Here is a 24,250-nt window from a genome sequence, read left to right as displayed (position 1 = left end):
TCAGCTGATGGTGAGGTCAGGGGAGGGACTTTGTTTCTCCCCTTGCCAGGTGTGTCCCCTGTATCTATGGAGTGAGAATGGAAATATAGACGAGGAAAACCTAGTTTTAGTGTAAAATCTGTCTAAAACCAGAGACATTCGATCTCCCAAAGTTCAGCAATGATTCTGAATGACTTTCCCCCAGCTCTGTAACTGTCCACTGTTGCCTCGTACTGTGGCAGTGAAGATGGATCTTTTATTGTTCTCAAATGCTGAGAAAAATATGGGTAGAGCATTGTCAGTCCCCTGCTCTTCTCCATTCTCAGTTGTAGAATATTTCTCCCCACATTTTGTGCCTCTGACCCTAAGGTAACTGTCCTTGGCTGAGGGAAGCAGAGTGAGTCTTCATAGACTTAGTCAGGGCAGCTCCCAGCTTCAGCAGAGGGTCACATAGAATGATTCATCTCTCAGCACTGGGCACACAATCCCCAGAGTGCCTTCAGCCCTTTCTGGTAAGGGAGATACGGCTGGCACAGCTGGGGGAAGGAGTGAGCAAAGTCGGCTGTGGCCCACCTCTACTTTCCCCAGTCCTGTGGCCAGTTGGCTGGCAGGCCAGTCTCTGAAATAAATTACAGCAGCCTCAGGCCTGATCTAAATTACATCCCTCTGTCCATGGCCTCATGGGGCTGCTCTAACAGGTTGGGTAGGGGGTTGGAGTTGAGGCACAAAGACTGCAGTATGCCTCATGAGGATCCCTGTTATACAGGGCAATTTTTAGGGAGCTGGTTGAAATGAATATATTTAACCTGACTGGACCTGAGAACCAGCCCTTAAAGCTGTGCACAAAACAAAATATGCAAACTTTCTGTAAAGGGCTCTGGTCAGTGTAGTACAAGGGCTCTAATGAGAACTTCCCCTATACGGAATAGAAAACTAAGTAAGCCAAATTCTGCTCTCATTTATGCAAATTAAATCTTATTCACTTGAAGCCATTAGAGTTGCTCTGGATTTACTCTAGTGTAAATGAGAGCAGAATTTGGCCTACATCTATTACTGTGTTACCACCTGGTTGTGCCCCATTTAGCCTCACCTCAACACAATATGGTGTTCGAAAAGCACAGCATTCCTCCTGCCCCAGGTATAGTACCGTCCTATTGGATGAGAGACAAAATCATAGAAACATAGGCCTGGGAAGGACCACAAAGTTGTTAAGAATGTTGATGAACAATGTTGTTACTGCTGCCAGGTTGTTACCGCTGCTCAGAGCTTCTGTTTGTGGAACTCCAGTGTTATTAACACAAGCAGATAGTGCACCCTCCTAATTCAACAGACCTCAATGTTTGTTACTCACAGAGAACGACCACAGGCACAGTTCAGTGAAAAAGGCACTCAGCCAGGTTTATTGCCCTCAAGGCACAGTCCTAGTGTCCTAATGGTGCTACCGGTACACTAAAATGAGTGCCCAGTGGCAAGGAATGACTTAGTCAGCAGCGGGAATTTCTTCTGTCCCCTCAGCTGCACAAAGGGCTAAAGTGAGGTACCCCAACATTTATAGACCGAGACAAACAACTTATGTACCATTTTATGTGTTTCATGACACCTGGTTCTTACTTCCCCTTGTACCTTGCTCCAGAAGTCTTGGGTAAAAAGAATCCCTATTCATCACTTCTGTCAGACCCTTTTCTCTTGTTCAAGCTCAGGATGTCACTGGGCTAATCTTCTGGAGTACGTTCACATACGTACCCAGCATCTGTTGCTTCTTAGCAGTGCCTCTGTTTTAGCAACACTAGCAGTACCCTTGCTAAGTTCATGCCTCGGACAGTGAGCTTGTAAACATCTGCTTTAATACATGGCCTGTCTTTGGTTCACAGCCCCTGGTTCAGGCCTCAAGTCTTGCACCAGGCCCAGTGCTCTACATCTCTCCCTACTACACTGGACAGGTCATCTAGTCCAGTCCCCTACACTGAGGCAGGCCTAAGTATTATCTAGACTGTGACTGACAGGTGTTTGTTGAACCTATTCTTAAAACCCCCCAGTGACGGAGCTGCCACAACATCCCTAGGTAATTTGTTCTAATGCTTAGCTACCCTGATAGTTAGGAATTTTTTCCTAATGTCTACCCTAAATCTCCCTTACTCCAGTTTAAACCCATTGCTTCTTATCCTGTCCTCAACTGTTAAGGTGAACAATTTATCACACTCCTCTTTATAACAACGTTTTACGTACTTCAAGACTTATAATGTCCTCCCCCTGTCAGTTTTCTCTTCTCCAGACTAAACAAACCCAGTTCTTTCAATCTTCCCTCACAGCTCATGTTTTCTAGACCTTCAGTCATTTTTGTTGCTTTTCTTTGGACTTTCTCCAATTTGCCTACATCTTTCCTGAAGTGTGGTGCCCAGAACTGGACACAGTACTCCAGTTGAGGTGAGGCCTTATCAGTGTGGAGTAGAGCGGAAGAATTACTTCTTGTGTCTTGCTTACAACACTCTTGCTAATACATCCCAGAATGATATTTGCTTTTTTTGCAATAGTGTTACATTTTTGACCCCTATTTAGTTTGTGATCCACTGTATCCCCCAGATCCTTTTCTGCAGTACTTTTTCCTAGGCAGTCATTTCCCATGTTGCATTTGTGCAATTGATTGTTCCTTCCTAAGTGGAGTACTTAGCATTTGTCCTTATTAAATTTCATCTTATTTACCTCAGACCATTTCTCCAGTTTGTCCAGATCATTTTGAGTTCTAATCCTGTCCTTCAAAGTGCTTACAACGCCTCCCAGCTTGGTGTTGTCTGTAAACTTTATAAGTGCTCTCTCTATGCCATTATCCAATGAACATCTGAAGTGACTGTTCACATAGAAATTAAATATTCTATTGAAATTTACTGTTGATCTATGATATTTATATGGTCCCCAGAATCACATTATCTGAGTGCCTTACAATCTTTAACAGATTTATTCTCACACACCCCTGTGAGGCAGAGCAGTGCTGTTACCTCCATTTTACAGATGGGGACTGGTGACACAGAGGATATGTCCACACTGCAGTTAAGCACCCGGGGCTGGCCCATGTCGGCCAACTTGGGCTAGCAGGGGCTCAGGCTAAGGAGCTGTTTAATTGTGGTATAGCTTTTTGAGTTTGGGCTGGAGCCTCATCTCTGGGACCTTCACCCCTTGCAGGGTCCCAGAGCTTAGCCTCCAGCAAAGGTCTATTATGCAATTAAAGAGCCCTCTAGCCTGAGCCCTATGAGCCCAAGTCAGCTGGCATGGGCCAGCCGCAGGTGCTTAAATTGGAGCATAGATGTACCCAGAGAGATTAAGTGACTTGCCAAAGGTCACACAGAAAGTCTGAGAAAATTGAATTCTCTGCAGAGCATAGAATTGAACCCAGGTGTCCCAAGTTAGTGCCATACCCACTGGACTACTTTCCTTACTGCTGGAACAGGGCAGAGTAAGTCCCGCTCCCAGTAACTGGTGTTAAAATTAAGATGTACATTAATCACCCATTATGTTACAGCTACAGCCATAAGGATACAGGAGATATCGCCTTCACCTCCATCCAGTGCCTGATATTTAATAAATACTTTAGAAGTTACCTTGGGAAATGATCCATTCTATTCTTTTTTACAGATCCCAGAAGGACAGATCTGCTTGGATGAACAGCACAGGTATCTCCAATCCCCATTTTGGGAATCACTCTTTCAGCCATTCCAATGCCAATGTGATGTTTTCGGAGCTCCGACTGAGTTGGTCCTGTCAGGTCCCCATAGTGACTATTTTTGTTCTCCTTCAAGTACTAGAATTGACCCACTTTGCCATATACTCCCATGTAATCCCATGTACTCTACATGTACTCCCAGCCTAGAGTCACAGGCCTGCTAGGAAGCAGTGTATGCTATATCAGACAGGAAAATGAGCCAGGGCATGTAAGGAGCTACACCCTTGCCCTATCCACCCCTTGCTCCCCAGTGAAGCAGTGAGGGTGTACCCATTAGGGTCTGTTTAAACTGCAGTGTAAGCCCAGGGTTAGTGGGACTCTAGTCAGCTGACCCATGTTAGAGAATTCTAGGCTTGAGCATCTGCACTGGTTTTTAATGGGTTTTTAATATGATGGGGCAAGGCCAGATGGCTATAGGAAAGTAATGAGAAACAGGTATATTAGCCCCAGGCTAAACAAATCCCTGTTACCATGGTAACCAAATGGCAGTCGCTCCAGGTCAAATAAGACACCTGAGGCCAATTAAGATCCTTCTAGAAAGCAGTGGAGACAGCTAGGTTGATTGGGACACCTGAAGCCAATCAAGGGCAGGCTGGAACTAGTTAAGAGCCTCCCAGTTAGTCAGTTAGGGAGGCATGTCAGAAGCTGTCAGAGGAAGCCACGCTGCTGGAGAAACTGGGCAGTGCAAACACTATCAGGCACAAGGAAGGAGGCCTTGAGGTAAGGGTAAAGGAGATATTGAGGAATGGGGGGCTGCTGTGGGGAAGTGGCCCATGGAATTGTACCTGTCCTGTTGTTGTTAAAAAGTCAGCTACCAATAGCTCCTACTATTAGGGTCTCTGGGCCGGAGCCTGGAGTAGAGGGTGGGCCCAGGCTCTATCTTCCCCCTCCCCAGTCAATCATGGAGACTGTGGGACAACAGACACTGCGCGAGGGAGGGTTGCTTCTTCCCACCTCCCTTACTGGCCGATGATGAGAGTGGCTAAAACAGACTGAAGCATGCCCCTGAGAACTATAGTGAGCCACTGAGGTGAGCACTAGAACTGGGAGTTGCAGGTTTTTCCCTGGAAAGGGATAGAATTCTCAGACTACTGCTAACCAGAAGCACGGAGAGAAGGAGCTTCATCACAATTAAGACTTTTCTAACCTGGGCTTGAACCTGGAGGTCTGGCATCCAGACTGCAGCACGCAGCCCTGAGTCAAAACCACTGTATTGAGGAGTCCCTAGCTTCCTCCTGAAATGTGGCTTCTCTAGCATTTTGACTATGGTGCACTGTGGGGAGAACTTTACAGCTCACCCTGCACATTATAGGAAGTTTGAACAGCCCATCAACACAGCCTCTGGAGCAGTTTTTCTTGTCTGTGCATTCCCAACTACTAGAGCCAGCAACGTGAAGGAGGGACCTTTAGAACAGGGGTTTTCAAACTTTGGGTCATGGCTCGTCTGGGTAAGCCGTTGGCAGGCTATGAGATGGTTTGTTTACCTGAGTGTCTGCAAGCACAGCAGCTCACAACTCTCAGTGGCTGTGGTTCACTGACCCAGCCTGCACCACTTCCCGCAGCTCCCATTGGTTGGGAACGGCAAACTGCAGCCACTGGGAGCTGCTGTGAGCGGCCATGCCTGCAGACACTCAGGTAAACAAAGCATCTTGCGGCCCTCCAGCAGCTTACTCTGATGAGCCATGACCCAAAGTTTGAAAACCCCTGCTTTAGAAGAACTTGTTTTGCCTGTGCTTTCACTCCTGTGTCAGGAAATTGGCATTCGTGCTCCTTGCTCAGAGTCTTCTGCTGGCTCCCATCAGTCCCCAAGCTAGATTCAGGTGACAGCAAGGCATCATTCTAGTTGATGAGCACCACAGTTGGCTCTGTGCTGGGCACAGTGCCCAGCACCCAGTCAAACTCCTCCTATAATGGGCATGACATTGGCAAGTTGCCCAAGGCATGGGCATGGTTCTGGTCCCTGACCTTCTGGTACTCACTCTTCAGTCTCTTACTATGCTCCCTGAACTGGTCATCTGTCTGTAAAATCTGCAAAGCTGCCAGCTTTTTAGCTATCTGCTGGTATGCATGGCCATTTCTGGTGCTTTTGCCGAAATCCACAGTTTTACTGGTCTCGTACCAGAGATTCACCAAAATTTGGCTGTGCTCCTGTGATCAAGAAGGAGCTCGCTTTGCAAAAGGTTTGCTCGGTTCGGTCTCCATGGCAAACCCAGGAGGGTCTCCAGAGTTGTACTTGCAGCTCGGTGCTCATATGGTAATGGGTTAATGCAGACTAACTGAGCAGCTGCTGCACTCTGGGAGGGGTGGTTTCCATTTTGAATGGAAGATTGTTGGGATAGAGAGGACAAAGGAAGTCAGCCCTTGGAATTGTGGGGTTTTTCTGGCAGACTCTCAGGACACAAGATGAGGAGAGCTGTGTTCACATAGCAAAGCAATAGGGTTCAGACCTTGGGTCCCATCTTGACTCATGCTCAGGCCCTGAAGCCCTGCAGGGTCCTGGGACCTTGGGTCCAAGCCCTGGGTTAGAGCAATTTCAGTGTAGATAGCAGCGGAGTGGGAGGTAAGCTTGAGCCAGAGCTTCAGCCTGGGCGCTTATTGCAATGTAGACATACCCTTAGGCTCCTCTTGTCCTTTGCATCCATTTTTCCCATGTTCTCTATCAGTTGTAGTGGTCCCTAGGTAAGTCAGTTTTTAGCATACTTAAAAAAAAATGATTTTCTACATATCTGTAGAAACTCCTACCATCCCCTGGCATTGACTGTGGGCTTGGCTAGGAGGTCAGATTTCAGTGTGATGTAAACACATTGCCATCAGGCTAATAAACCTGGCTTCTCAGTGCTTGGGTGAGGGGAGCTCCTCAAAGGGATATCTTTTCTGTGCAATGTTGCCCCCCACCCCAACTCTGCCTGGAGCAGAAGGACCATTTAAAACTGTTTTTCCTGGCAGAAGTTTTTCAGGCTTGCTAGGTAAAGGTAATTTCCACTTTAGTCTAGACTCAGAATCCTCGATTCCAGCAGCTATTGCCTTGTTCTGCATGGCAAAGCATTTGACAGTCTTGAAGAACTGTTTAGACTCTAAGGCCTGCTAAATGATTCAGGTTGTCAGGGCCATGTGCTAGGCCAGTGGCCTTAGAGCAGGCTGAATCTTCTGTGGCTGGGAAGGAGATAATACAGCAGGAGACCGGATCTGTCATGTTATTTAGATGTTACTTTTGCATCCCATGGCTAGCGCTTCATCTTAGGTTTCCTTAATGCTGTCATGATTAACCATTCAGTAACCATACAAGATGGGCCCCTTCACTTTATTAACCCAAGTGTACAGGAAAATATTAAGTTACATTTTTTAAATTAATTTTTGGAATGTTAATGATATTGCAACCAAAACACTGTTTACGTATACAGCTGGAGATTTGTCCATTTCCCCCATCAAATGCAAAAATCAGAGAAAGGAGAATAGCAAAAGAGCAGGCAGTCTGTTGGTAGGTGGGTGGTTGCAGGCTAGAGTCATGGCTCAGTCTTTGGTTCATCTGAGGTCAGAGTGCAAAGTTCGGGTCAGAGGTGCAGTCTCATTATTGATCTAAATTTTCCCTCCTCTCTCCCAATAGTGAGAGCAAGCTTCAGGTGAGCATGGAAAAGCAAATCTGTGAATAGTTAACATATGTTGGTAACATCCAAGAAACCCCATTGCTGAGGTTCAAAAGGCTTGATGCTTATAACTTGAGTGGAAAATAAGCTAAACAAAAAAAGTGTGTGTGTGTGTGTGGGGGGGGGAACTGAGTCAAAACAAAACTGACAAAACAAAGACAAGTACTGGTTCCACTTTGCTTTCTTAGTTTTGTAATTCCCAATCAGTGGGAAATGATTGTGCTATTCACAATTGTTCTCGCAGAGGTAGGTCTTCTGACCCAAACAATATGATTGTGAAAATAGGGGAACTTTGTTTTGAAAAGTGGACTCTTGTTCATTTCTTGTGGGTTGTCTCAAAATTCAACCAAGGTTACCGTGGGATGGGTGCAAGGGGTGGCATCCACTGGACTAGGTGTTAATACGTATGTCTCTTGTTTCTGCCATAGTGCCACCGTATCTCTGTTAATGTACCACAGGGTGAATTCTGATGCTAGGCCAAGTAAGTGACATTCATTGATTGTTTATAAGTTGCTGCCAAGGATGAGCTTGGCCCATGTACTGAAAAACTTGCTTCGTACCACTTGACTGGCAAGTGAGAGAAGGAGCTGCTGCAATTTCCTCTAGTGGGAGGGTCTGGGAGAGGCCTGTTCTATCAACGTTCTGTTTCCGTGAGAACTGGGTACATGGAAAATGTAACCCTGGCAAGGGGTTTGGGAATGGGGAGTGTAGCCTTGTATTTTGTTTAAAGTGAATTTTGTAATGTGGTATTACACCATCGTGGGTTCAGCTCTGGTGGCTACAATTTCAAGCTTAACAGAGGGAAAGTCACCTCTGCTACTTGCTTCAGATTTAGAGTCTCTAGCAGGGGGTGGAGAAGGCGGACCCATAATGATAGCCTAAAGCCAACAGGCCCGGTGCAGTTTTTTATCCCCCAAGGAAAAACATTGCAAAGGGAAAGGCAAATGTGCAGCCATTAGTGACTAAATATATAGATGCTTTTGCTAACCACGAGTGTTCCAGAGATGTTGTTCGGAGTGCAACAAAATTGCTCATTCCATATAGACGTCAATCCTCAGGGATTCTAGAAAGAACAAATCACACCATCAAGCTAATGCTGCGGAAACTGGTAGATGCCAATGGATGCAGTTGGAATACCCTGATTCCATTCATTTTAATGGCACTCGGGGAACTCCCACTACTGCCACCACAGATCATACCCCCTTTGAGGTGATGACTGGGCAAACCATGTGTCAAGGTTCCTTCCCCGCTCTGAACTCTAGGGTACAGATGTGGGGACCTGCATGAAAACCTCCTAAGCTGACTTTTACCAGTTTAGGCTAAAACTTCCCCAAGGTACAAACTATTTTACCCTTTGCCCTTGGACTTCCACTGCCACCACCAAACTTTATCTGGGTTCCTGAGAAAACGTAGTTTGGAAATGTCTTTCCCCCCAAAATCCTCCCAACCCTTGCACCCCACTTCCTGGGGAAGGTTTGGTAAAAATCCTCACCAATTTGCATAGGTGACCACAGACCCAAACTCTTGTATCTTAGAACAATGAAAAAGCATTCAGTTTCCTTACAAGAAGACTTTTAATAGAAGTAAAAAAGAATCACCTCTGTAAAATCAGGATGGTAAATACCTTACAGGGTAATTAGATTCAAAACATAGAGAATCCCTCTAGGCAAAACCTTAAGTTACAAAAAAGACACACAGACAGGAATATTCATTGTATTCAGCACAGCTATTTTCTCAGCCATTTCAAGAAATCATAATCTAACACATACCTAGCTAGATTACTTACTAAGTTCTAAGACTCCATTCCTGTTCTATCCCTGGCAAAAGCATCACACAGACAGACACAGACCCTTTGTTTTTCTCCCTCCTCCCAGCTTTTGAAAGTATCTTGTCTCCTCATTGGTCATTTTGGTCAGGTGTCAGCAAGGTTATCTTTAGTTTCTTAACCCTTTACAGGTGAAAGGATTTTTCCTCTGGCCAGGAGGGATTTTAAACTAGGGGAACTCCCACTACTGCCACCACAGATCATACCCCCTTTGAGGTGATGACTGGGCAAACCATGTATATGCCAAAGCATCTTTTGTAGCATACCAGTGGCACACATATCAGCATTTCTTAACTCTATGGCCTAGTATGGCTAAGCTAATATCTTACAGGCCTCAGGCTGTAGGCCTTGCGTTTCAGCCTTACTTACGTAGAGACCTAATACATGATTATTCCCTCTACATACTGATCAATCTGATACTTCTATAATCTTACAACTTAACTCTGTTTAGCATACAATGATTATGTATGACATAACATGTTAATAAATTATAATATCACACAATAAATGAACAATAAACTAAAATCACTGGCTACAGGAGGCAGAGCCTTAATTCCCCTGGCTGAAATGGTAATGTCATTGAGACCCATTGCCTCTGGTCACCTACTGCTCTTCACTCATCTCTAGTGCAACCTGAGGTTTCCTTTTGCAGCTCTGAATGAAATGTACTGAATAGTTATCACATCTACCCTTCCTTCATCTCACTCAGCATGGCAGCCTCCCAATCCTTCCGAACCCAGACACGCTCCCCCTGGATAGTACTTTATCCTCACCTTAGACTCCTGCTTCTTTTTAGTAATATACCTTTGTGGCTCTTCAGACCTTTCCCATTACCCCAGTGGTGCCCACCCTGTTCAGCCGGAGGCTCGACATGAGATTGAAAAAAGGGCCCTCAATCAGTACTCTTTTTCTGTACACTCTTTTGCATATGGTATATGTATCATTATTACATATAAAGATCACCATCTGCTGGCACATAAGGCTAATAGTGTCTATTGTATTCATCATAAATATATAGGTTTAATAAAATGTTTGTAGTTATGCAGAGCAGATAGCTGCCTGTGTGCAGCTCTTAACATAGTGTCAGAAGTAAAAGAGCTGTTACTGCTTTAGGTGGTGGTTGTAGCTGACCAGAGTCATTGAGTCACATTTTAGCTGTGGTCTCTGCGACTACCTATTCACTCTCTGCTATTATGAAAATACATGGGGATATTAGTGAAAACTGGAGCTTCTTTGTGGCCTTCTGAGCAAACTGACTCAAGAAAGCATGCAAATCAGAGTGGCCACATTGAAGGTAGCAGACGAAGAAAAGCAAGATGCAACTACAGTCCTAGAAGATTTAGAAAAAAAACCCCAAAACTTTGTATTTCAAAGAAATGTAATATATGAGTGGTATATTCTCAACACATCTGATCTAAGGGAAAGAACCTGCAGACCAATATGCAACCAGACCGCACTAATTAGCTTCAATCGCACAAATTTGGCACGCTTGCACATGAACTTGTTAGAGATCATAAAGATTTAGGCACAAAAGGCAATGAAACCAGAGTGCATATGTTATGACAATCAGATGAAATTTAACCATGCTATTTGATATATGCCATAAGAGCAACCAAGCAAAGAAACCGTTACAAAAATGGAAATCGTTAACAATATAAAAGGCATACAACATATACAAGATAGACACAAACGCAGACGAAAACAAAGAGAACGTTGGTTTGCAAAGAAGGGCAAGCAATACATGCACTGTTGGAGAAACAGTTAAAAAGGCAAATGTCCAGCTTAGGTGCCATAGGTGCTTACTGCCATAAAATAAATCATTCTCCAAAAGTATTCAAACAGCAACAGAATGACAGCTTTCCAGGTTAGCTTTTCTCATACCACCTGCAGCGTTTGAGCTGAAGAGAGGGAAGTGGAGAAGCGTGATTTGCACAACTAAACCTTCAGGAATCACTAAGTCAAACAGATCAGACATTCATAGATCAAATTTTGAAGTACTTCAAGGAGAGGAAAGTGACCAGTCAGCGTGGATTCACCCAGGACAAGTCATGCCTAACTAACCTACTTGCCTTCTATGTTGAGATAACTGGCTCTGTGGATGAGGAGAAAGCAGTGGACATGTTATTCCTTGACTTTAGCAAAGCTTTTGATACGGTCTCACACAGTATTCTTGCCAGCAAGTTCAAGAAGGATGGGCTGGATGAATGGACTATAAGGTGGATAGAAAGCTGGCTAGATCATTGGGCTCAACAGGTAGTGATCAATGATTCCATGTCTAGTTGGCAGCCGGTATCAAGTGGAGTGCCTCAAGGGTCAGTGCTGGGGCTGGTTTTGTTCAATATCTTGATTAATGATCTGGAGGATGGTGTGGATTGGACCCTCAGCAAGATTGCAGATGACACTAAACTGGGAGGAGTGGTAGATACGCTGGAGGGTAGGGATAGGATACAGAGGGAGCTAGACAAATTAGAGGATTGGGCCAAAAGAATTCTGATGAGGTTCAACAAGGACAAGTGCAGAGTCCTGCACTTCGGATGGAAGAATCCCATGCACCGCTACAGATTAGGGACCGAGTGGATAGGCATCAGTTCTGCAGAAAAGGACCTAGGGGTTACAGTGGATGAGAAGCTGGATGTGAGTCAACAGTGTGCCCTTGTTGCCAAGAAGGCTAACAGCATTTTGGGCTGTATAAGTAGGAGCATAGCGAGCAGATCAAGGAATGTGATCGTTCCCCTCTATTCGACACTGGTGAGGCCTCATCTGGAGTACTGTGTCCAGTTTTGGGCCCCACGCTACAAGAAGGATGTGGAAAAATCGGAAGGAGTTCAGCTGACGGCAATAAAAATGATTAGGGGACTGGAGCACATGATTTATGAGGAGAGGCTGAGGGAACTGGGATTATTTAGTTTGCAGAAGAGAAGAATGAGGGGGGATTTGATAGCTGCTTTCAACAACCTGAAAGGGGGTTCCAAAGAGGATGGATCTAGACTGTTCTCAGTGATAGCCGATGACAGAACAAGGAGTAATGGTCTCAAGTTGCAGTGGGGGAGGTTTAGGTTGGATATAAGGAAAAACTTTTTCACTAGGAGGGTGGTGAAGCACTGAAATGGGTTACCTAGGGAGGTGGTAGAATCTCCTTCCTTAGAGGTTTTTAAGGTCAGGCTTGACAAAGCCCTCCTGGGATGACTTAGTTGGCGATTGGTCCTCCTTTGAGCAGGGGGTTGGACTAGATGACCTCCTGAGGTCCCTTCCAACCCTGATATTCTATGATTCTATGATTGTGACACAAAATAAAGCACCCAAAGTGGAAGAACACTGTCGTTGCCTAGGAATTTCAGATTTTGAAGTCCATTGAATGAAATTCCGTAACAGGAAGAAAAATGTTACGGGAGATGTAATAAGGAGATATCTTTTTAAGAGACCCATTGAGGGTCGGTTAGGAGTGGGTTGTGTCTGGGTCATTGTTGCTAGGCTGATTAAGCCCTCACATCCAGAAGCTTCTGGAATTGGGTATGGTAGTTTGGGGTCTGCTCCAGTAGGTTCCCTGTTGCTGGGGTCAGACTCCATGAGGGGGAGCGGTCAGGGCAGCTGCTTTGCAAAGGGCCATGTGCCCCGGGTGAGCTGGGAGACGCTGAGTCCAGGAGCAGGTAGCAGGCTGGTGTCCCTAACCCTGGAGCTTTTTGCAGCAGTTTAGTGATAATGTTACCCTCCAACAGGGAAGCCCTGGCAGTGCTAATTATAGCCAGGGGGAAATTGGGAGGGAAAAATAATGTCTTCGATTTTAATTGCGTGCTTTGAATGTGGTTTTGATTTTAGTCAAACTGTTCTAGTTAAATTGTCCCGACTAGTCGGAGTCACCAACTCTTCTTTAAATGTAGTAGTGGGGACAGAGCTATTTCTATTTTGCTAGTCTTAGTTTTGTATTTTCTTGTAACAGGATTTTCTTTAAATCTATACACTTAAGCGCCACCTGGCCACAGCCTGCAACCCTGCATCCCAACCCTGAGCCCCCCTCAAACCAAACTCCCTCCCCAAGCCCGTATCCTCTCCTGCACCCCAGCCCTGAGCCCCCCCCACAACTAAACTCCCTCCCTGAGCCCGTATCCCCTCCTGCACCCCAGGCCTGAGTCCCCCACACAACCAAACTCTCTCCAAGGGTCCCTACCCCCTCCTGCACCCTAACCCCCTGCCCGGCTCAGCCCCGAGCCCCCTTCCACACTGTGAACTCCTCAGCCCCAGCTCAGAGCCTGCTCCCCCTGCCCCATCTCAGTGAAAGTGAGTGAGCGTGGTGGGATGGAGTGAGCGGGGGCGAGGCCTCAGGGAAGGGGCAGGGGCAGGGCAAGGGTGTTTGGGTTTTTCGGATTAGACAGTTGGCAACCCTACAGAACAGGCCCTTCACAATTAACACCCCTCCCAAGCTCCCCTCAGCCAATTGACCCCCCAAATTCTCCCCTCTCCAATTGATCCCTCCTACCAAGCTCCTCCCTCCCCTCATCCCTGGCCCCATCCTGAATTTCCCCCTCTCTAGCCCCCGAGGAGCCCCGTGAGTTCAACCCCTCCCCACTGCTCCCCAGGCGGTCAGTTATGTCGGTTTAACTGTCACCTCAGGGACATTCTGAGCTCCCCTCCCCCCAAGGGGCCACCTGGGCCCTCGTTAGCATCAGGGGATGGGGACTTATTTGCATAGAGGAGGCTGGAGCAGCCAATCAGGAGCTGGCCTGGGTACTGGGGGGCTATATAGGGCTCCCCAGGGCTTGCAGACCTCTGTGCTGGGAGCCTTGGCTGCAGGGTCCCAGACAGTGGCAGGGGGAGGCTGCCCCAGGCAGATGCTGCAGGCTCAGGGGCAGTGGGAGACTATGGTACCCAGAGCGGGCTGCATGGAGAGGGCAGGAGCGGGGGTCCCTGGGTATGGGAGCTGGGAGTCCAGGAGCAGAACTGGGCCCTCGTTGGGACCGGAGTCTCCATGTCTGTCACAGCTGTGTCCCTCTCCCTTCTTGTGTTGTCTTTCCATTGATTTCACTGGGCTTTGGGTCAGGCCCTCAGCCATTCTATGAGGTGCCTAATTCCATGTTCCTTATAATACAGGGGCAACCTTCTTTCTTCGTCACTCTCCCAACCGCACCATAGGGGTTCAATCCAACTGATTAATTTTGCATGAACCACACATTGATCACTGCGATTTAATGTGAGGAAAATTGTATTTACCCCACCCCCAACTTCACCAGTGCAGAAGGCACTCAGAGACCATAGACAAGAGCGGGCTATAAATGAGGAGATTCCAAGAGGCAGGGGAACTGGTGTTCATGCACTATGCAGTATAGGGCTGGTAAGCCAGCCTGTTTCCCACCAGAGGGCCAAAAGTATTTCTGATACAGCTTAACTATAACCATGAGCAGTGATTTGAGCAGAGGAAGGGTCTGCATGGATTCCAGCTGAAGATTCCTACAAGCCAGTGGAGGGAAGATGTTGTTTTAGACTGAGCAGATTGTATAGATTTTGTGATCAAAGACTCTAACTGAGACTTAGGTGAACAAAACCTAAGCTTTTGGGAACTTTCAGTTTCTTCTCACTGTATTTCTGTGGGGACTGAACTGTTCAGATTTTAATTAGTTTTCTTAATTTACGTTTATGTATAACTGTGAAGGTAATGTCCATGGATAATAAAATAGCCATGTCATGCTGTAAAAATTAGATTATTATTTGTTTCTTTCTCATAAGATTTTATAAAGTTATTTAATTAAATTCATTTCTTTAGTTCCTTTTGGGACTTGAATGTGGGGAGGTTGACCCAGTGCAATCCTTGCTGAAAATCCTTAGAGACTGAACTCTGAGTCTCCAGCTACTCTTCTGTGGGAGTTGGGGCTGGTTTTCGTAGGCACTGGAGGTGGGAAATGAAGTGAACTCTATCCCACCCAAAGGTTACACATACACGCCCGTACACCTGAGGTCTCTGATTCAGGGCCCTCTTAGGCCTCTATCCAAGATAGATAATGGTCTCCCCCCTCTTTCCATTCTGCAAGCACTGTTCTGAATATCATTGTAGCACTAAGAGATAGTGTCCATTTATGGCGTCCTTGCTGCAGGTTGCCGAGTGTGCTGTGGAGGAAAGATGACTGTCTCCTAGTACTGTTTCTGTCTCATTAAAACATAGGTATTCCTGCTGTGACATCTGCTGAGTCTATGGGGAACTTAGACACTGATGATACATCCAGCCAAGGCTCCTCACCTGCACGTGAAACTCAGATGTCTTGGGAGATGGAGAATGCTGCCATGCAAGAGGGTGGATCACCAGCTTCCATCAGGAGCGCACACCCAGAACAGCCATGCTGGGTCAAACCAAAGGTCCATCTAGCCCAGTCTCCTGTCTTCCAACAGCGGCCAGTACCAGGTGCCCCAGAGGAAATGAACAGAACAGGTAATCCTCAAGTGATCCATCCTCTGTCACTGGTTCTCAGCTTCTGGCAAACAGAGGCTAGGGACACCATCCCTGCCCATGCTGGCTCATAGCCATTGATGGACTTGTCCTCCATGAATTTATCTAGTTCTTTTTTTGAACCCTGTTATAGTCTTGGCCTTCACAATGTCCCCTGGCCAAGAATTCCACAGGTTGCCTGTGTGTTGTGTGAAGAAATCCTTCCTTTTGATTTTTTTTAAACCTTCTGCCTATTAATTTCATTTGGTGACCCCTCGTTCTTGTGTTATTCGAAGGAGTAAATAACACTTCCTTATTTACTTTCTCCACACCTGTCATGATTTTATAGACTTCAATCATATCTCCCCTTAGCCGTCTCTTTTCCAAGCTGAAAAGTCCCAATCTTATTAATCTCTCGTCATTTGGAAGCTGTTTCAGACCCGTAATCATTTTTGTTGCCCTTTTCTCAATCTTTTCCAATTCCAATATATCTTTTTTAAGATGGGGTGACCACATCTGCACAAAACAAAGTTCCACATTGGTACGGAACCGAGACCTTTCAAGTTTATTTTATTTTCCTGTGTGAATCCAGAGCTAGAGACCAACCCAGAATAGCCGCTAGTCTGCTGGTTGGGGCACTTGCGTGGGAGGTGGGGTCCCAAATTATGAAGAGCAGGGATTTGAACGTGGGTTTGACAGGTCATGCCTGCTGGTCTGTCGTCTCATGCAAATGGCTCTAACGCCTCCGGTTTGTAAACACTGAGGTGTAATGTATTTGTTTTATTTCAACCACCACCCTTTACAGGCCTGGGCAGCAATCCCTCATGGGGCAGGCCCAGCGTCACGTGATGCAGGTTTTCCAATCCCATTGTTCCATGGGCATCCTACTACATTGGCAGCTGCTTTTCAGCTGAAGGGTTGGTCGGAGGGAGGAGTGTGTGACAGGGAGTGTGTGTGTGTGTATGGAGTGGGAGAGCGAGACGGTGTGTTTTGGGGGACAGAGAATGTGTCTGCATGCTGTCTTGTAAGTTCAGACAGTGGCAGAAAGCAACCAATCCTGAGGCAGGGGGAGGGGGAAACCCCGACATCAGCCCCAGCCTCCCTCTCTGGGCTCTCTGCACAGCAATCTCTCTCTCTCACACACACGCACACGCAGACACCTGCCTCTGTGTTCAACAGCACAAGCATTCCACATTAATGGTTTGCTTTGTGTCCCGGAGCAGATCAGCACAGTGTGCAAGAGCTGTCAGAAATGGTGCTTTGAAAGGGGAGCGGCGCATGTCTCCAGGGCAGCCGAGTTCAAAACAATGAGCATAGCGGTCATTCGAGGCATTATGGGACAGCTCCGGAGGCTAATTACAGCACAGAAGGCAATCAAGTGTCTACACTGGCAATACGGCGCTGGGGCCTCTGTGCAAATAGCCTCACAACTTTTGTAGAGGTGGGTTTTTGTGCAGCGCTGCGACTGAGGAGTTTCTGTGCACAAAGTGGCTTGGCAGTGTGTATCTGTCTGCAGTTTGAGCACAAAAAGCTGCTTTACTACGCAGAAACTTGCCAGTGTAGACAAGCCCCTAGATTGTTCAGTCCTGAAACAGTAAAAGGCGATTGACACTTAACCGTGTTATCATTTGCCTTTAGAATTAGCATCTTATGAGATTAATAGTGTGGATGGAGAAGTTGCGAATTCATCCATTGTTTCATGCTGGTTGCAGACATAGAAACACCTGCCTTGCTTTATACTTGATTCACATTTGGAAGGTTTTTCTGTGCAGCCATGTGGACTAGAAATGTATTTTTTAAAATCAACACTTAGACTGCATATTCTGTGCCACAATCAAGGTGTTGGCCTAGGGAACACAATAGCAGCCACCACTCCATAGCTGTGTTTGCAGCCAAATCTCTAGTATGAAGCAAAGAGGAGGGCGCTTAGGGGGTCTGTATGCAAAGGGGCATCCGTATCCTTCTTGCCAGACATCCTAGGGTCTGCAAGACTGAAGTTTGTTTTTGCAGGTCTGCAAAAATAGTGTGGAGACCAGTGGAAGCACTAGCCTGCTGACTTGCCTGACTGGAAAGCCAGGATTGGGAGGCTATAAAGGGTTAAGTTGTTGGAATGTGTTTGAGGTCGATGATTCATGAGAGTGGTCACTCTCAGGTGGGTGATGTGGAGAGCGGGGCAGAAAGAAACTGGGAAATGAGTGCTGGTGGACTTGTGGGTGGGTGACCTGGAAGTGATGCCCCTGGAGAGGGGAATGGAAAATCGCTGTACCTTTATCTGTTTTACTTTGGGAATCGGAACCCTCGTGGTAAAACAATTCTCCCAAGGACTATTGAATGTGTATGTGAATAAATTTGCCTAGAGGTGGGACTTTGAACTTGACAATGTAGAGAGACCGTGCTCTCTTTATGGCTGGACCAAGGGGAAATTGAGACAGGTGCACTTGTTGTGTCATGGCCTCCCACAGGAAGGCAACCCACATTTGTGGAGGTGGTGGCCCAGAGCTTTGCAAAATCCCAAAGTGACTGCAAGAGGCAGGAGTTCTTCAGGTTCCCCATCATTTACAGATCGTGCTTACGGTGGTAAGTGTCAGTGTTACCTGCTCTGCACCCACAGTAATAGCTGTACCAACCTGGATCGACTCTGATACCTTCTAAAGGTGGCTTACAAAAAAGGGCTCTCTTCCTCTTCGTGGTATGCCCCAAAGGCCTGCGGGTGTGTTGAATTAAAAAAATTCTACTTGATTTCACCTTAGAAATGTTAGGAATTAAATACTTCGTCTTCCCTTTTAGCTGACTGGGAGGTTTTTTTGTCTCCAGGAGGTTGATTGGGATCATGACTCAGACATCTTTTCTTCCAAGTGTTACTCAGACTTTGGCATTAAATCGGTGTTAACAAAAATAACCTAAAACCCAAAGAGTTTTAAACAATCTTAATAAAAATCACTACCCTCTCAATGAATCCATGTTCACTTGTTTGTTGTCTGATGGCATTTTCCTACCATATGGGTAGCTGCTTTCTTCCAGTATATACAACACCTACATTTCTAAAGAAAGAAAAAACATTTTTTTTCCTTGGAACAACTTTTCAGGCTTAGACGAAAACCCAGAATTTCCCAAAGTGTGGGGTGAGTCCCTGGGGGTGATGTGAAGACTGCCAGGGAGGCCATAGACAGACCTCTCAATTATTCTCTGAAGTTTCAGCTTTCATTTTAAAAAGATGAATCTCTAGCTGTTGTGGTTGTGAAGAGAGCCTTCAAAACATGAACCGAGTGTAACCATGTCTGCCTGAGCTTGCAGGGAGTCTGAAGTAGCTCTGATGTATGAGCTGCCCCATTCATTTCAATGGACTGTAAGTCAGATGCCAGTGATGATCATTGAAATGCCAACATTGCCAATTATCTCTCTGCTCCAAGCCTGTAAGAAAGCTGAGGAAGTATTATGTGACTATCTAAGTCAGTGGTACATGAAGGGGGAAGGAGGTAGTGGTATGTCAATTAAAATAGGTAGATTTGTGCTGGTATGATGTGTAAAATATTAGCAGCACGGGCAGGGCTACGATTAATTTCATTTTCCTGAACTGGGTGACTTCGCTTTCAAAAGTTTAGGAAAAGCTGGAATGACCTCAAACCCAGGTAAGTGAGCTTGAGGCAGGGCTCAGACTGAAGGCAAAGCAGTGGGAATTCAGTTCCTTTTCTTTAAGTAGAGTGATTAGTGGCCTAAATACTCAGAGTTAGGCAGGAGCTCACCTTCACAGCCCTCTGGGCACCTTAAGATACGTCTATGTAACGTCCAGGGCACTGAAGTGCATAATGGTTTGGCCCACCCATGTTTTTGACTCCTAACAGCCATACGTATATGGAGTCTCCCAGATTCCCCAGCATATCTACAGCTCTTGAGAGCCCTTTCTTCGGGTGCTATGTGCAAAGTGCAGCCGGTTCAGCATGAGGAGCTGGGGAAGGGGCTCTGGGGACCCCACAGCAGGGGATCCATGTTGGTGGTTATTGTTAGTTTTGTTGTTTGGTTTATGTATCCCTGTTGGGCAGCTAGTTTAGAAAAAAGAGCCCAGCAAACTTTGGAAGACACACACGTGAGTGTGAGTCCCCACAACCAGCACACTATATCGGCAAAATAACAGCTGGGCGATGGCTGCAGCCATCCGGCTTGGGGTCGGAGTTTCATAAGTGAGGAATGTGCTCTGATAGTCTCCGGTCCCATAAGGAATGCCATCTAGAATAAGGAAGCTAAGAAGGTTATCATCCCTCGGGTGTTACATAACTAGTGTTCCTGAGTTGGTGCAACCCAAAAGTAGGACAGAAGGTTTGATAGATTTCTGGTAGCCAGTAACAATCCCTCCTGACGTCAGGAATCTGATCCTCCTGAAGCCTGGGAACATCATGGGCTGTGCTTAAATCAATTCAAACTAGACCAAGAGAGTACTTGCAGGGAGCAGAAGGGCACTGGCTGAGGTGCAGCTGGAGCTGAATGGAGACCTGCTTGCCAAACAGTAGAATCCTGGCAGAGGGAAATGTTGGGGTTTTTCTTTCTCAGATGCTGCCCTGCAACCCAGCTAGAGCTGCATTTACCCAGAGCTGTTACCCACCTCTGATAAGGGAGCTTTGCTGTATTACAGCTCTCTGGCTAGTCACTTTCTGATCATTTTCTCTCCTTTTATAAATCAACCAACTTGGATGTGAAATAGATTTTCTCTGGTTACAGGCACATACGTGGGGCTGCGTAACCAAGGTTCCACTTGCTACTTAAACAGCCTGCTGCAGTGTCTCTTCTTCACGCGAGAGCTCAGAGAGCACATCCTCAGGTGAGGGGCATTCATGGTAAACCCTGGGGTTTCATCAGCAACAGCACACGAGATGTGTGGTTCGGCTCGGTAGCTGCATGGTTCTGACCTTGAGACCCAAAGTAGGACACAACCATTGAGGTAAGAATGGCAGGGCAGCACTGTGCAAGAGAAAGGGGCAGGCAGTGATAGCTGGCTTCAGGGTGTGAGGGGGAAGAGAAAAGAGAAGGGGCAGCAGCCCACAAGTATGGGGAGGGCAGAGGAGGAGGCACCTTGAAGTTATACTGGAAAATGGGGCCCACTTCTAATAGTGGCTTCAGGGCACATTCAAGCAATGTGATGACCATGTCCAGTGGGGTGGCAGATTTCAGAGTAACAGCCGTGTTAGTCTGTATTCGCAAAAAGAAAAGGAGGACTTGTGGCACCTTAGAGACTAACCAATTTATTAGAGTGTTCCCAAAGAGGTGGCAGAGTGTTCCCAAGAGAGACAACCAGGGCACGGTAGCAGGGAAACACCTTTTCTAAGGGAAGGCTCTCTGAAGGAGGCAGTGTCCATGGTAGGCAGGCACTGGTCTGTGTAGCTGAACCATCTGCAAGTGAAATCAGCCTTCAAGATGCTGATTGGGGTTTAAATAGACCAGTCAGACGTCTATTGGGAGCTCCCCAGATTCACTCACTCTGCCTAGGATGACTGAGGAGGGTTTGGAACCGTGCGGGAGAAGGTGATGAAAACAGCTGTTGGGTACCAGAGGTCAAATAAGACCCAGGTTGCCAGGGCTGGAGATGGGAGCCAGAGGGGGCCCTTCTCTCTCCAAGGTTGGCTGCTGAATAATATTTAATGTTTTAATATCTTCCTCCTTCTGTACAACTGAGACACTCGCTCAAATTGGTTAGACCTTGTCTTGGTGTTAACCTTTGAAATCCTTTCCTCTCTGGTTATCTTTCAATAAACACCTCTTTGGCAGTAACATGTTGTGTCTGTGTAAGGGACTGCGGTGACCACAGCTGGGTTGGTGTCCACAAGGCAAGGACAGCGAGCAGGGTCAGAGACTGGCAACCAAGCTGGAATCAAGAGGCAAGAGTCAGGGTCAGAGTCAGACTGGAGATGGAGACCGGAGATCAGAAAGTTGGGGGAGGCCTGGAGTCACAGCAAGCCAGCACTCCATGTGGTTGCCCACACAGCATCCAGGGCAACCACCAGAGTTAAATAGTGAGCAGGGGCCAATCAGAAAGCCGCAGGGTGCTGTCACTCTGGGCCCTGTAGGCGGTACTTCCTGCGGTACCTAATCTCCACAGTGCTCCTTGGCTACAGCTTTCCATGGCCTCCAGGTGGCAATGTGGGAACTTCAGCTGTTCCAGGCTCCACGTCCCAGGTTCTAGTACTGCAGGCCCTTATGGCCTGTAACCTGACTCTCATCTGCAATCTTTGTGGCAGTTTGGGAAAGGGGAATAGTTACTTGGCTTCATTTCTGCAAGTGTTTAATAAAGAGCAGGCCGAGGAGAGATGTGTACCTGGCCAGAATGGAAATGCGATGCTGGGTCAGAAATCCAGTCCCAAAGAAGCCATCCCTGTAAAGCCTACGAATAGACTGGTCACAGAAAAGAGTCAGAGCAAGTAATTTTTGTCTCTCCCTTACTCAGTCCCCTATTGCACTGTATCACCAAGCCACAGAGAATCCCCCCATTCCTCCCCCGCGAGATGAGAGTTGATTTCAGTCTGTTCTTTCATTTCTGGGATTTCTCCAAGGGTGCCACTAGCAGGACCCAACCCAGACACCAGGAGGGACCACTCTCTCCTGGAAGCACTGCCACAGCATCAGTTGGGTCAGAACCTGGATTTTACCTGGAAAGTGGCCAATTAAATTTGTGTCTCTGTGATATTTTGTAGCTTCGATAATGGTGGTGACTCCAGCATCGTGTGTCAGCTGCAAAAGCTGTTTCAAGAACTGAAGTGTAATGAATCAGCACCCTCCACCAAAGGGATTACAAAGTGCCTTGGGGTGAGAGATGGTAAGAGTTCTGTGCCATGGCATATTCACATTTACACAGCTTTCTATTAAACAGGAGACAGACGTTACCAAAGTAATATCTCATTATTGATGATAATCATCAAAAGGGCTGGAAGTTCCCTTTTTGCTAGGCCACTAAAACTCTGTATGCATATTTGAATTATTTCTATATTTCTTCCCCAGTCCCCTCTTGCCCCCTTTCCAGTCCCTAACAGGTTCTCATGCCTCTCCCATTCATTTCTGTGAATCCCCCAATGTGTTTACTTTAGGTCCCTTATTTGTTCCCCTGCCTGTCTGTTAATACAAGATGATTTCTCAGCCAAGTATAAAAGGTTTCCATAATCCTGTTTCTGCTCCATGACTTTCCCCTACCCTCTTCCTATGCAGCTTCTCCTCCTTCTTTACAATAAAAGTTCTCAGATACCTGTACTTCTGAAGATTTGCCATGTCAGGCACACTGTCTTCTGATGGATCCTTAGAGTTTCTCGTCCTGTAGCCCGAGGCCTTTCTCAGGTGTTGCTGCTAACCTCCCATTCTGTCCACACCCACAAACCTCCCACCCGAGTTTAGTGGTCCTTTGAACCTGGTCTAGCTGGCCCAGCTGTGTGGGTGTGTCAGAGCCCACGTTCTGCTTTCACTTGGGCTGGTAATCCGCTCCCTTTGCAGTAAGAACACAGGCTAAATCACTCAAGTGTTGATAGTCCTCCAGTGCCTTCTCACAAACCACCCCATGTGCCCAGGAAGACAGACAAGTTTTCCTACAATCCAACGGCAAAGAATCATGGAGTTGCTCAGTTTACTGCAGCACATAGAACCATAGGATGTGTCCCCCAGAAGCCCTAGAAATACACAGGGGATCTCAGTGCCAATGATGATGCATTATCTGGCTTTGCGGTGTGACTGTTTTCACACCTGGGCTAGGCTAACACAGGTGTCAGTCACCCAGGCTAACTGCAGTGAAGACGTATTCTTAAGTGTTGCTGCATTCAGAGGTGCTCGGGGTGCTCTCTGCTCAGAGGCATGAAAAGTTCTCTGGGATGCACATGACCAGGGATGAAGAAAAGAATAGGGCAGCAGTATGGGGCACCATCCTCTGGATCTTTTAAGTTAGTCATCTCCAACCTTTTAACACAAGATCACTTTTTGAATTTAAAAAAAAGGAGGACTTGTGGCACCTTAGAGACTAACCAATTTATTTGAGCATAAGCTTTCGTGAGCTACAGCTCACTTCATCGGATGCATACTGTTGAAAATACAGATGTTTTTATACATACAAACCATGAAAAAATGGGTGTTTACCACTACAAAAGGTTTTCTCTCCCCCCACCCCACTCTCCTCCTGGTAATAGCTTATCTAAAGTGATCATAGAATCATAGAATATCAGGGTTGGAAGGGACCCCAGAAGGTCATCTAGTCCAACCCCCTGCTCGAACCAGGACCAATTCCCAGTTAAATCATCCCAGCCAACTAAGTCATCCCAGGAGGGCTTTGTCAAGCCTGACCTTAAAAACCTCTAAGGAAGGAGATTCTACCACCTCCCTAGGTAACGCATTCCAGTGTTTCACCACCCTCTTAGTGAAAAAGTTTTTCCTAATATCCAATCTAAACCTCCCCCACTGCAACTTGAGACCATTACTCCTCGTTCTGTCATCTGCTACCATTGAGAACAGTCTAGAGCCATCCTCTTTGGAACCCCCTTTCAGGTAGTTGAAAGCAGCTATCAAATCCCCCCTCATTCTTCTCTTCTGCAGGCTAAACAATCCCAGCTCCCTCAGCCTCTCCTCATAACTCATGTGTTCCAGTCCCCTAATCATTTTTGTTGCCCTTCGCTGGACTCTCTCCAATTTATCCACATCCTTCTTGAAGTGTGGGG

The 24,250-nt window shown here is 46.6% G+C and overlaps 1 protein-coding gene across 8 annotated transcripts in view; it reads left to right on the top strand.

Moving 5' to 3' along the window:
• LOC140912362 (uncharacterized) overlaps window positions 1-24,250 on the top strand; it is a 103,641-nt gene that overhangs the window by 19,014 nt on the left and 60,377 nt on the right. For all 8 annotated transcript variants that reach the window (XR_012159277.2, XR_013635892.1, XR_012159278.2 and 5 more), the window contains exons 9-13: window positions 3,607-3,644; window positions 7,767-7,819; window positions 15,315-15,578; window positions 20,289-20,388; window positions 22,256-22,377. Coding sequence is in view for 5 of the 8 variants with exons in the window: in XM_073346629.2 (XP_073202730.2) it covers window positions 3,607-3,644; window positions 7,767-7,819; window positions 15,315-15,578; window positions 20,289-20,388; window positions 22,256-22,377 (577 nt within the window). In the remaining 3 variants the exon portion in view is untranslated. The remainder of the gene's footprint in view (window positions 1-3,606; window positions 3,645-7,766; window positions 7,820-15,314; window positions 15,579-20,288; window positions 20,389-22,255; window positions 22,378-24,250) is intronic.

This window comes from Lepidochelys kempii, chromosome 6 (genome assembly GCF_965140285.1).
Source record: "Lepidochelys kempii isolate rLepKem1 chromosome 6, rLepKem1.hap1, whole genome shotgun sequence".
NCBI classification, from domain to species: Eukaryota; Metazoa; Chordata; order Testudines; family Cheloniidae; genus Lepidochelys; species Lepidochelys kempii.
The sequence above is the reverse complement of the archived record's forward strand: the minus strand, read 5'-3'. Positions and strand labels throughout refer to the sequence as shown.